Below are 12,604 nucleotides of genomic sequence, written 5' to 3'. Positions count from 1 at the left end.
GGGGGGGGTGTATCTTTTAGCAGCCAAGATGGCCGACATGACAACAGATGGACAAGAGGACGGGACCTGAGAGAATGTCTTGGGGGAATATAAATCTGAAAAACCTATCATCAATCTTTACTAATTAACAAGATAATAAAATTAAAAGTGTTTAACAAACCAAGCTGCTGTGATTTAATGTATTTATATGATAAACAAAGAACTGCAGTGTGTGTTACGTTGGCCCATCTGCAGGAGAGGGTTTAATAAACAACCACAGCTGCAAAACGCAACAGAAATCTGGGTCAACAAGTTGTTACCACTGAGGTTAAATCTTCAAGGATTCATTCTGAATTAAAAAAATAACTCCTGTCACCACCGAACAGGCGTAGACCAGGAACCTCTTGATATTTAACCACAGTTTAAAATCTGAGACATCAAACTGTGAGGAACCTGTTTCTTAAACATGTGATCACCATTAAATTGAAGATTGTTTTCATTCATCGTCTTCGCAAAAACCTCTTTACCAGACTGTTATTATCTGAATACCCCACCCTGACAGATATGTCCCTGAGCACGGCACAAGAGGACAGAGGACGAGCAGAGGGAGCAACGATAACCAGATTTTTAATTACAGGCGACAGGGAGTGTGTGTGTGTGTGTGTGTGTTTGAAGTGTTTGTGGTAATAGAATGAGTACTCAATTCAAGAGCCTCTCCTCTCTCTCTCTCTCACCTCTCACATTCAAGCTTTAGCACACTCTCCCACTCTCTCATCGTCATTCTGCAGCAAGCATTTACATATCTGAGGACACACACATCAAACACATTGTTATGAGACAGGTTTGTGTGTGTGTCCGAGGTTTTAATTACCGAATACATCAGACAAACACACACACACATAGTTACAATGAGCTGATGTGTTTCTGATGTCACCACTCTTCATGACTGGAAACACTGGTTTAAATTACACTGGGTGAAACTGAAGCTTTTTTAACTGATAAAAAACAAGTGTGAATCAGAATTATGAACAAATATAGGACATAATATAAAATGGCACGAAATTCAACTTCTGTTTTATAAAATTATATTTATTTTAAGAACAGGAAACATTTACGTCTCCCGTCAGGAGAAGGACTTTAAGATTGAAGATACAAAAAGGGGATGGTTAGCTTAGCAGCTTAGCATGAACGATTAGCTTGTAAAGGTTCATGGTGTCAGTGTGAGGTCAGTGCAGGTCAAAGTGCGACACAAAAATCTGATGAGCCGCAAATGAAACAACATTCAGTCGAGCTCAATCCTCCAAAAACAGTCAATCAATTCAGTCAAGCTATAAATAGAGCGTTAATATCAGTTCTCTACACATGTCTGATTATTGTCGTCAAACTCCGTGAAACATTCTCCGAGAAATCAGTCAGTCATCTTTAAATACATTTTAAAAGATAAAATACATTTAAAAAGTGGGTGAAATAGTATAACATTTCCAACATGAGCTGTTTTCAGAAACGAACTCTTTAAAATAGTGTCTGGACATTCTCTGGAGTTTGTGTGTTTCTCATGTGAAGAAGCTGCAGAAGATGGACCGGCTCACTGGTCAGGTGAGGGGTGGAGCCTGGGTGGAGCAGCAGGAGGCAGGACGTGATGTCTGCTGTGGAAATATCAGTGTTTTTGTTCACAGCTCATCCACACAAGGGTCGGAATCTCCTGCTCTCTAACAGTTGACGTCTTTGTCTTTGTCTCTTGCCGTTTCCTGCAACTTGTGTGAGACATTCAGGGTTGATCCTCATCACCCAGAACCCCTGAGTGTCAATGTCTTTCCAAGTGGACGTGGTGAAGGTCCAGTGCACCATCAGTCCTGCCGGAGGGCGGCGGTCCGCTCCTCCAGCAGCCAATGAGCTGCTATCCTGCTGGCGTAGATGACGTAAGACCAGGACAGGACCACCACCGCCAGCAGGACCTGAGAGACAGAACAAGACACATGACGTTAACGTGTGTAGTCAGATTACATCAAAGTTTGATCACGTTACAGCTCAGGTGTAAATAAATGATACAAATAATTTTGTCAATAAACATCAGAGGGTGCATGGCAGTGACAGCTAAGAAAACAAGGCACTGGCTGGAGGAGAACTGGTTGTTGGCTCCCTGTTAGCATCTGGTTTAACTAAAAGGTAGCTACTGGTTGCTAACTGGTTACTAACTGGCTGTTAACCACTAGTTTAACAGCATACCAGCTAACCAGTAGCGGCTAGTGAACTAAAGAACACCAACGCGCAGTGACTGGATGCTAACTGGGTGCTAGTTAGCCGTTAGCAGCTGGTTTAACACAGGTTTCCCTGACCGGACATCTACATGAGACAGAGAGATCAACGCACCGAGGAATGGATCCGGTCCACGGTTCTTCTGCTGAACGTCTCCATCTTCTGCTCCGGTCCAGGTTGGATCCACAGAACCTTGTTTACACCGCCGTCTCCCTCTGCTACTTCCTGGGTTCAACTGATGACGCCAGCGCCCCCTGCTGCTCCGGAGAAAAGCACGAAAAGAAAAAATCACAACCTGGAGGTCTCACTCTGATTCATATGAATCATATGGGTTATTGTTATTGTCCCCAAATATGTTTTATTCTTTATAGATGTTACATAAGTGCAAACCAAGTAATTATAAATACCACACACATTTGTATGTATATGGTGTAGCGTATATATGTTGAAAGTGTGTTATTATAAGTTAATATATGCTGATGTTATACATTTCAATATATACGATATAATATATTTAAAATTGTATATACTAATATATGTAAAAGTGTAGCGTTTACTATGGTTATCTCATAAACCATAACGTATGATAATTTAACATGCATTAATATGAATTTCGGACTCGTAAAGATACATTTATGAGACATGGAATTAAAAGTATTATCAATAAAGAAAATAATGCGTCTGAGCAGAGATTCTTCTGTATGAAGTCAAAATGAGGATTCTAAAGAAAAACATGACGTGTGAGTGAGTCATCGTCTTTATTTACGATCTTTGTATCACCCGGAGTTCCATTTCCCATGATGCCCCGCGGCCTGTCTCGGTGCAGAGAAGCTTCGGTTTGGACGAAATCGCCTGAAACAAATGTGTGTGTGAGACCGGAGCTTCAGCGAGAACGGACCCGAGCCGCGGAGCCCGGGAGGCGGGTAACAGATCTGACGGTGAATGCCTCCCACGGCGCGGACCTCTGCCGGGAGGAGGAGGAAGAAACCGGATGAGAACCTCCCGGAGCCACCGGGGGAGTCGACTTCTGCTCAGGTACAGAGAGCTAACAGAGCTAGCATGCTAACAGGCTAGCGTGGCTGTGTTTGTTGTGATCACCGCGGGCTAACGAGCAGGTACCGGTGATACCCCGCAGAGAGGAGACCGATGAACCGTCGTGATGAGCCTGAAGCTGCCGGTTAACGTCAGCACGGCTCTGTCAGGCGCTGCTAGCATGCTAGGCTAGTAGATGCTAACATGTTAGTATCACATTGTTGTGTTCTCAGGCGTGAATTTGAAGGCTTCGTTTAGCTTTGCTTCCTGTTGACGTGTTGAGCCACTGACGTCATTCACGTCAGTGTCTCCCTTCTCACCTGGTGGAGGTTTAAAAAAGAACTGAAAACTGAAGAGCGACTTCCTGTTTAGACAAACTCAGTCACATGACCCAGAATGCGTCTCATGATTTGTTCTGTCCTCAGGTGATGGCGCCCACGCGGATGAAACTGCGCGTGCGTCGCCGTGATGCTGCAGGTCCAGGTCCAGGTGCAGGTTCAGCAGGAGGCGGTCAGCCTGTGGAGGAGGAGGAGGAGGTGAGGAGTCGAGAGAGCCGCAGCAGCAGCCGCAGGAAGAACTCCAGCAAAGCCTCCACCACCGCCGCCACCACCTCCTCTCCTCCCAACTCCTCTCCTCCCACCTCCTCCGCCTCAGCGAGGGCGGTGGTCGCGGCAGAGGACGCCTCGCCCGACTCCAAGTGCCCCATCTGTCTGGACCGCTTCAACAACCTGGCGTACCTGGACCGATGCCTGCACCGCTTCTGCTTCCCCTGCATCCAGGAGTGGTCCCACAACAAGGCCGAGTGCCCGCTCTGCAAGCAGCCGTTCGCCTCCATCTTGCACTCGGTCCGCGCCGAGGACGACTTCAAGGAGTACACGCTGCGGCCGCCGCCGGCCAACAGCAGCGTCGCCGCCACGGTGGCGATGGTGGCGGCGATGGCGTCAGCGGCAAGGAGCAACCATCAAATGAGGTTGATGTTACGGAGACACCGGACGGCCGACGGTCTAGAAACGAACACGAGGAGGCGGAGGAGAGAGAGGGGGGGAAGAGGAGGAGGAAACAGGAGATCGGGGGTGTGGGAGTGGTACCTCGATTCTCCTCCTCTTCCTCTGCCTCCTCTTCCTCACCATCCCGCAGTCTCTCCCGTGGTGGCGGAGGACAGTGGAGAGGGAGAAGACCTGGACCAGCAGAGGACGAGGGGAGGAGCCGACCTGGCGGAGCGAGGGGTGATCTTTGAGGGACTGACGGGCCTCGGGGGGGCGAGGACGCACAACGACCGGGCCACACGGCGGCTGATGACCCGTCTGGCAACAAGGCAGCGGCTGCAGCGAGACGGTGGAACCGTGCGGCGTCTGAGGGAGAGAGAGACGGTGGCGTTCCGCCGCGCTCTCTACCGCTGTGGCATACGGGTCCGTGGCGTGAACCAGGGGCAGCAGTGTGACATCACAGCAGAGAGCTTCCGTCGGAACCCCGTCCACTTGAACAAACTTCGCCCCTGGCTGCGCCGGGAGCTCACGGTGCTCTACGGCGCTCACGGCACGCTGGTGGACATAGTCCAACGCATCATCATGGCCCAGCTCGCCCGCCACGGCCTGGAGGACTCGCCCACCATCGAGGACGAGCTGCGTCCGTTCCTGTTGGCCCGCACCGACCACTTCCTGCACGAGCTGGTCAACTTCGCCCGCTCGCCACTCAGTCTGGAAAACTATGACTTGCAGGCGGTGTATGAGCCGCCGGCCGCCGCCCTGGAGCTGGACGGGATGAGCAGCCCGTCCGACAGCAGCTCTGTCATCGCCATATCAGAGGGCGAGGAGAACGAGGCTGGAGGAGGCTCAGAGGATGTCTTCCAAACAAGCAGCTGCCTCAGTCTGACGGGTTGGGATGACGAGACTCCAGGCCCCTCCTACTCCACTGCTGAGCCTTCCTGTTCGCTTGCCTCGCTATCGTATAGCCCCGCCCTACAAGAGGCAGCCAATCAGGAGGGGGAGAAGGGGGAGGAGGAGTGTCTGATAGTGGGATACAAGAAGCCGATCGCAGAGAGAACTCCTGAGCTGGTGCAGCTGTCATCCGACTCCGAGAATGAGGAGGGGAAGGAGAAGACGACGGAGAAGCTGCCTCCTCTCGCCACCACCCCTCCTCCTCTTTCTTACATACCCACAATCCCCCCCTCCACATCTGCCGCCTTCCAGGAGGAGCCGGACGACAAGAAGAAGGAGAAAGATGGCGAAGTGGGCGGGCGTTGTTCACGTGCACGTTCATGGTCTGCCAGCTCTGGAAGGAGCCCGGAGACGGTGTGCACGCTCAGCCCCGGCGAGCGGCAGGAGGACAGCCGGAGAGACTGGAAGCAGTCCAGCAGTGAGACGGCCAAGGAGAAGGAGAAGGAGAAGAGGAAGAGGAGGAAGACGGGGCCGGACAGGAGCGGAACTCTGTGCAACCCAAACCGCTCCATCTATCCCGCCATGATGTGCCACCCCTCACAATCCCCTTCACCGTTCCACTCAAGCGTAGAGTCCAGTTCTCCACCCGACTCCAGCTGTGAGTACCGCTGCTCCCCTCTCACCTCCTCCGCCTCCTCCCCATCACACTCCTCCTCGGCCTTCTGCTTCTCCCCGCTGCTGTCGTCGCCCCTTCGGCAGACGCCGCCCTTGCTCTCCCCCGGCGACGCTCACCACAGAGACAAACCCGGCGGGAAGAGGAAGTACAAGAGCCGCCACCTAGACAGCAACGACCAGGACCCGACCTGGAGGCCCCTCAGTGGGAACCCTGGAGAGAAGCAGCGGGAGAGGAGGAGGAAAAGGGGGAGAGACGGTGGGAGGAGGAGAGATACACAGAGGAGGGAGAGTGTTGGAAGTGACAGGTGAGAGACGCAACCTTTGAGTAAACAAAAAGTAAATAATTGTGAACAAAACTCTGAGTGACTGTCTGTGTGCGTCTGTCCTGCAGCCACAGCAAGAGGTACCGAGACGACCGCAGTCCCAGCGTGGAGATCATCTACGAGGGCACGATCCTCTCCGACGCAGCGCACCCCCCCGCCAGGAAGCGCCGCAGGAAACGCCACCGGAAGACCCGACACAGCAGGTGGGGGGGGACAAAACACACACACACACACAACTAACGTTTTTTTTCCACAGTGTGTTGTTGTTAGCACATCGACAGTTGTCAAATTATCCAGCAGATCTCCACCTCTAACAAGAAGAAGACTTCTGCTCCATTATAACTCTCTCCCTCCCTCCCTCTCTCTCTTGCCCTCCCTCTCCCTCTCTCTCTCTCCCTCCCTCTCCCTCTCTCTCTCTCTTTCTCTCTCTCTCTCTCCCTCAGCTCTCCAGTCATCATCACCCTCGACAGTGACACCAGCCACGATAATGAGGTCATCAACAGACCCGGTGGCGGCAGCAGCAGCAGCAGTCCCCTCAGCAGCCAGCAGACCGTCGACTTCTCCGACCTCCCTCCGCTCCCGTTGGTGCATTCCGCCGGTGTGGGCGGGGCCTTGGATGAGGAGATCGGCGACCTGCCCGTGGACATCCTGGACAGAGGGTCAGACGGGTCGGAGGCGGAGCCAGCGGGTCCCATCCGCGTCGACATCAGCAGCGATCACGATGTGGACGTGGAGAACGTGGAGGAGGGCGTGTCCCTGTCGGCGTGCCGCCCTCAGCCAACCGGAGACAACCGGTTCATCCCCATAACGACCGATCATCGCAAAAGAAGATCTGACCTCTCGACCTCTGACACTCGTCTCCTAGCAGCCATCCTCGACGACCTGGAGGGAATCGCTGCTCCTACATGTGACCTCTCTGTGACCTTTGAACCCGGTCGTTCACCCGACTCGAGGACAAAGCGTTTTCAGGATCTGCACGAGGCTCGTTCGAAGCCGAGAGTTCCTGACGTCACTGAGCTGCCGCCGGGTCGTAAGTCCCCCCCGCCGCTGCCTCCTCTTCAGCAGATGGACTTCAGGGTCGGAGAGGACGGGGGGCACGTCCCCCCGCTCCTCAGACAGGCCAGTCCGGTGCGAGCCCACAACAGAAACACGCCTCCACCATTAAAACACAAAGATGCAGGAAGTCCTCACCCGTCCCCAGCTGACCGCCTCTCGCCTCACTCCTCTGCTGACCGCCGATCAAATCCCGCTGCTGACGCCCGCTTGGCCCCTGAGGCCATCGCCCCCAGTTCAGCCCTGAAGAAACATTTCAAAAGCTCTCTGGCGTCGAGAGGAGTCGTGGCGCCTGACCCACGTTCGGCTGCTTTAACCTCTAGCATCAAACCCACGAGTCCCGTTGATTCATCGTCTGCTTCTGCAAACGGCTCCACGCATACTGATGTTTTACCACATCTGGACGTCATGAACTCTTCTCATTCGTCAGAGGAACATTCCAGCTGTGATGTCACAGAAGAGACTTCCTTCTCTGTTCGTAGATCTTCACCCGTTCACGTTGATCCCGTTGATTCTGTTGATTTCTGTTCAGCCGTCAGCGGCTGGTCCAAAGAGAAGCTGCCTCACAATCACTCTACCTCCGGAGGCGATCCCACTTTCAGGCCCGCCTCCTCTCGGGTGGCGCCCGCCGACTCCACAGTTTCCAGTAGTGGTGTTGCAGGAGACTTCCCAGCAGGTAGTGGCGTTTTCTCAGGAGTTAATTCCAACGACACGTCTCCTCTTTTGCTTTCAACTGTTGATCCCAGGACTCCGAATCCCTCGTCTCCCGTCAGCTCGTTGCCCGTTGACGTCCTTCGTGAAAGTCCTAATTGCACTGACCCCCCCTCTTCCTGTGCAGCTGCAGAGCGACTGACGGACAGGTTTTCAGTCGTCAGCCGCGGGGACACGTCACCACCTGTAGATTTGCACTCTATGAATCCGTCTCCAGCCACTGACGGACACTTCAACCACGCAGCCTCACCCACGTCACCCAGAAAGTGTCTTTCTGAACCTCCGGTCGAGTCGCTCTCAAAACACTCAACTGATTTAAACCATCAGAACCACTTTGATCCTGTGGACGCTCACAGGGACGATGGCGTCACGTCCTCCCCACACAACCAGTGGAACTCTAACTCCTCCACTGACGCCCACTCGGACTCGTTCGCCCTTTGACGAATGTTTGCCCAGCGCGACTTAGTGGAGCCAATATCCGAAATTCACTTTTGATTTAGACTATTTTCGTTTTGTTTATTTTGAAATGTTCTTCCTCTCGTTCCTGTGGACACATTTGTTCTCGCCGAAAAGAATGGACAATGAAATTATAATATTTTTTTGTGTGATAGTTTTTTTTTCTGGGGCCGGGACAAAGCATCGAAATATTTAGTATTTTCAACAAAACAAAATTATTGTTCTCAAACCCTCGTGACAAAAAAAGTTAATTGTGGTTTGATATTTTACAGTTGATCCCCAAACTTTATTATAAGTAGTAATAAAAGACAAATACTAACAAATGTTAAAGAAAAAAATGTATTAAGTATAATAATAAATGTTTTCTACGTGACCTTTTCTACATTTTCTATTCTTATGTCTTTTTCTTTTTCAATATAGCCACTAATCGATAAAGCATTAGGGATCGAGATTTGATGCAAAATCCAATTTTAAAAAAAAAAAAAAAAAAACTAAACTAAACTAATTATCAGAAAAAGAATCTTACTGGTTGATAAATTGATGCCTGGTCCCGCCTCCAGTTGATGGACGAGTCTCATGAACATATGAATGCAGTGTAGTTGACCACGCCTCCTGTCTGTCAATCGAGCTCGGACGTTTTATAAAACAGTAGCTGGAGTTAAATAAAACAGGGATTAAAGTAACCGTGATGAAATGATTCAATTCAAGGTGAAAAAACAAATAGGTAATCTGCAAATACATGATTAAATATAATAAGTTTGGAATGTCACAGCTGCGGTGTGCGATGATTGGAATCGTAAACACGTAAATGAGTGAAGATGTGAAGGAAGTGTCAAACCTAAAGTGATCACATAAAACTGACCATTTGTAAGAATGTTTAATAAGTGGTGCCTAAATAAAGATGGCCGACATGACGACTCATCTGGATCGCCCCCTGGCGGCTGTAAAATCATTTAAAATGTTTTAATTCCTTGAAATGTTCTTTGATTGTTTTATTTTTAATTAAATGCTTCTCAGTGGAACTGGAGATTGGTTCACTTTCATTTTCACGTCGGAGCAAATTCGGGTGCGTTTTGATTTCCTCACCACCAGATGGAGCCAGACTCAAGCTTTCACCTCCTCTGTGCTCCATCACATTCTCTCTCTCTCTCTCTCTCTCTCTCTCTCTCGCTCTCGCTCTCTCTGACTGAGGGATGATGAGTCTCCAGGGGGCGACAGAGTTTCACCCACACTAATTAAAACTAATCAGGCCCCTGATAGCGGCTGTTAACCACTGTGGTGGATCAGCGCTCACTCCCGACAAAAAGTGAAAGAGACAAAAACTACAAAAAAATTATCCCCCACGTGATCAGAGACGAGAACAATGATCAGAAATAAACTTTTACAGTCTTGTAGCCACTCAAACTTCACAGCTGCTATGGTTATGCCTGGTGTAACTGTGAGATTCATTAATTGACTAAATATGAGGATTAAATCAAGTATTTTGATAATTGTATTGATTTTCCTCATTAGTCTGAAAGTGGTGCCTAATCAAATGGTCACAAAGTGCAGGTGGAGAATGGGAGTCATGCTGAACGATATAGTTCACGACAGAATAGATAACGGATTGTTACATTTCTGAAAACGCGCTGACTTGTGGGTCGACATTAAGAAGTTGAATAATTAACGTGTTTGTTGAGTTGAGTCCTGTCGGTCCACAGATAGTAGGCGGAACCAGAAAAGATTATTACAGGTCCTGAGAAAGGTTGTGATCCAGGATTTCCGTCGCTTTGCTACGATGGAGTGTTAAATAAAATAATCATAAAGTCGAAAACATTACAAGAAGTAAGTTGTAATATTAAGTCGTTATTAGATGCAAACAAAGTCCAGTTCAGGATTTGTGATCCAGAGGTAACTGTGATGAAAATGGATTTTCCTCGGTCGTTATTTCATGAAAGAAAAATCTATTTTTGTTGTTAAATGTCTTTTTATATCATTTACATCTTCATTCTGGAAATCTTTCTTCATTGCCCCCTCCCCCCCCGTCCTTTCACAGTCTGATCATGTGACTGTATGGATGCTGTAGATTTTTGCTGCAGTCGATCAGACAAGTGAAATATGATCACAGTCACGTTTTAGATTAAATCAAGAAAAATCTGAATCCATAAAAATAAATCTTTCTTACAAACGATACTGTTTCTTTTGTTTGTTTGTTGACAAACATCAGTTGTTTGCGTCACAGCTGTTTGTGTTCCCTCTCTCTCTCTCTCTCTCTCTCTCTCTCTCTCTCTCTCTCTCTCTTTCTCAGGCCACGCCCACATTCTAGAACACTGGTGGCAGGCCATTGTTAGCGCTGTTGCCAGGCAACACGGCGCACCGTCGTCAGGGACAACCAGCTCTTCTGTCTTTCTCTCTCCATCTGATGACACACACACACACACACACATACACACACACACACACACACACACACACACACACACACACACAAACACACACAGCTTCCATCTTGTGGGAAAAAATTCAAGCAAATACACAAATACATATTGTTCATATTCACACCCGCTCTTTCTCTCTCCCTCTGTTACACACACACACACACAGACACACACTATTGTATGATGCAATCACCTGACATCCGGATTCGTCCCTGTGCTTCTATCACAGATCCGCCGCTGATCTTTTGAAATGCTTTATTATAATTCAGCACATGAGGTCGTCACGGAGACAGAACACATGAGGAAGAGGACACACAAAAAAAACAAAGCCCCCCCCCCCCACACGTCGCCTCACCCCACCCTGAGAAAAAGGGGACGCTTGATTTCAGTTCCCACGCAGAGGTGAACATTTTCCTCATGAAACCAAAAAAAACAACATTGTTTCCAACATGTCGGCGAGAGCAGAGTCTGACGCCATGATGACATCATCATGAGTCGCTCAGTTGATCATTAACATCGGAGTCGATGACGCAATCAACAGCGTTTTCAGTTTACGCTGAACATTCGTGAGGATAGAACAGGCTGGAACTAAAGATGGACGACATGACAGATTCTCTATGTTAGCAGATGGGACATGGACTAAACCCCAAAAAATCCAAATAGACATCAATTTTTTTTTAAACGTCGTCCATCTTTATGTATATTATAGGGGGTAGAACAACATCCTGCCACTAGGGGGAGTAATGTAACGTTTTTAAGCTACGTTACATTTTGGAATAAAGATTTTCTCCATCAATATGCGGAGTGGTCAAATCAGCTGACAGGTTGCGTTTTCAATCTGTAAAATGTTTCATCAGTTTGTTCCCATGATGCATTTCAGCTGCAGGTGCACTCTCCTGTTGGGCCACCACTAGTAGAAGAGCAGAGAAACTGGTTCTGAACCTTCTTCCAGCTTCGGGTCATGTTTTAACATACGTGTCAATTCAAAGCCAATAATCAATCATCAATAGGTCTCTGTTTTTTCCTGAAGAGACAAATGATAAAAACGTCCATGATACAAAAATACAACAACGTGAGCTTCAGTCTGTTTTAGTTTATATAAAACCAAATGGAAGTGTTACTGCGCCCTGAGAACTTTCCAGTGAAATCCACATGGATAAAAGAGATTCAGACGTTTCACTTCAGGCAATGAAATAAACCCGAGAATAAAAGTAAAGTAAAATAAATATGCAGGGATGATGAAGCAGATCAGCTCTGGACCATCGATAGTTAAGAACCAGATCATGTCGTACCCACGTGTACACGACCCGGTCCAACTCAATCAAGGTGCCTTTAAAGTTCTCGAGGAGGAGGTAGACAAAAGAGACAGATAACAGTGATGTGGTAACTGTAGTCCTACTGCAGTGAACTTGTAGTCCTTAATAACAGTCTTGGATCACTTCCTGCTGAGGTCAGTTCGTACTCGCTCTGAGGTTTTTCCTGTCGTCCAGTTTACTGTCAAACGGGAGGCCTGAAACTTCCTGGTTTGGCTTCGGCTGGATTTCCTGTTCACTAAGAGGAGGAGGAGGAGGAGGAGGAAGAAGACAGTTTGATCCCACGTGATGGAGGCTGCTCCAGGTGGGGTTGTGTTGACCCTGTCTGTATGAACATGATGAGGTGAGGTTTTCAGAAAGGGCTTCACCATGGATGCTTATTCTTTCATAGGATAAGTTAACATCTTATCTTTTCCTGCTGTCATCACAGCCTTCCTGTATCGACTGCTGAGGGTCTGTTTGGTTTCAGTCGAGTTGCATTCATCTAGAAAAATTTACCTCGTAATCATGAT

The 12,604-nt window shown here is 48.7% G+C and overlaps 1 protein-coding gene across 1 annotated transcript; it reads left to right on the top strand.

Moving 5' to 3' along the window:
* The first annotated feature begins 3,695 nt into the window (after positions 1-3,695).
* Positions 3,696-8,347, top strand: LOC128430573 (E3 ubiquitin-protein ligase Topors). Its single transcript, XM_053416675.1, has 7 exons — positions 3,696-3,756; positions 3,922-4,269; positions 4,405-6,124; positions 6,211-6,345; positions 6,586-7,496; positions 7,728-7,871; positions 8,034-8,347. Exons 1-7 carry the CDS (start codon positions 3,696-3,698, stop codon positions 8,345-8,347), a joined length of 3,633 nt encoding a protein of 1,210 aa, XP_053272650.1.
* The last annotated feature ends 4,257 nt before the right edge of the window (positions 8,348-12,604 follow it).

Source organism: Pleuronectes platessa, chromosome 23, assembly GCF_947347685.1.
Source record: "Pleuronectes platessa chromosome 23, fPlePla1.1, whole genome shotgun sequence".
Classification (NCBI taxonomy): domain Eukaryota; kingdom Metazoa; phylum Chordata; class Actinopteri; order Pleuronectiformes; family Pleuronectidae; genus Pleuronectes; species Pleuronectes platessa.
Note: the sequence above shows the minus strand (reverse complement) of the source record. Positions and strands in the feature narration are given on the sequence as shown.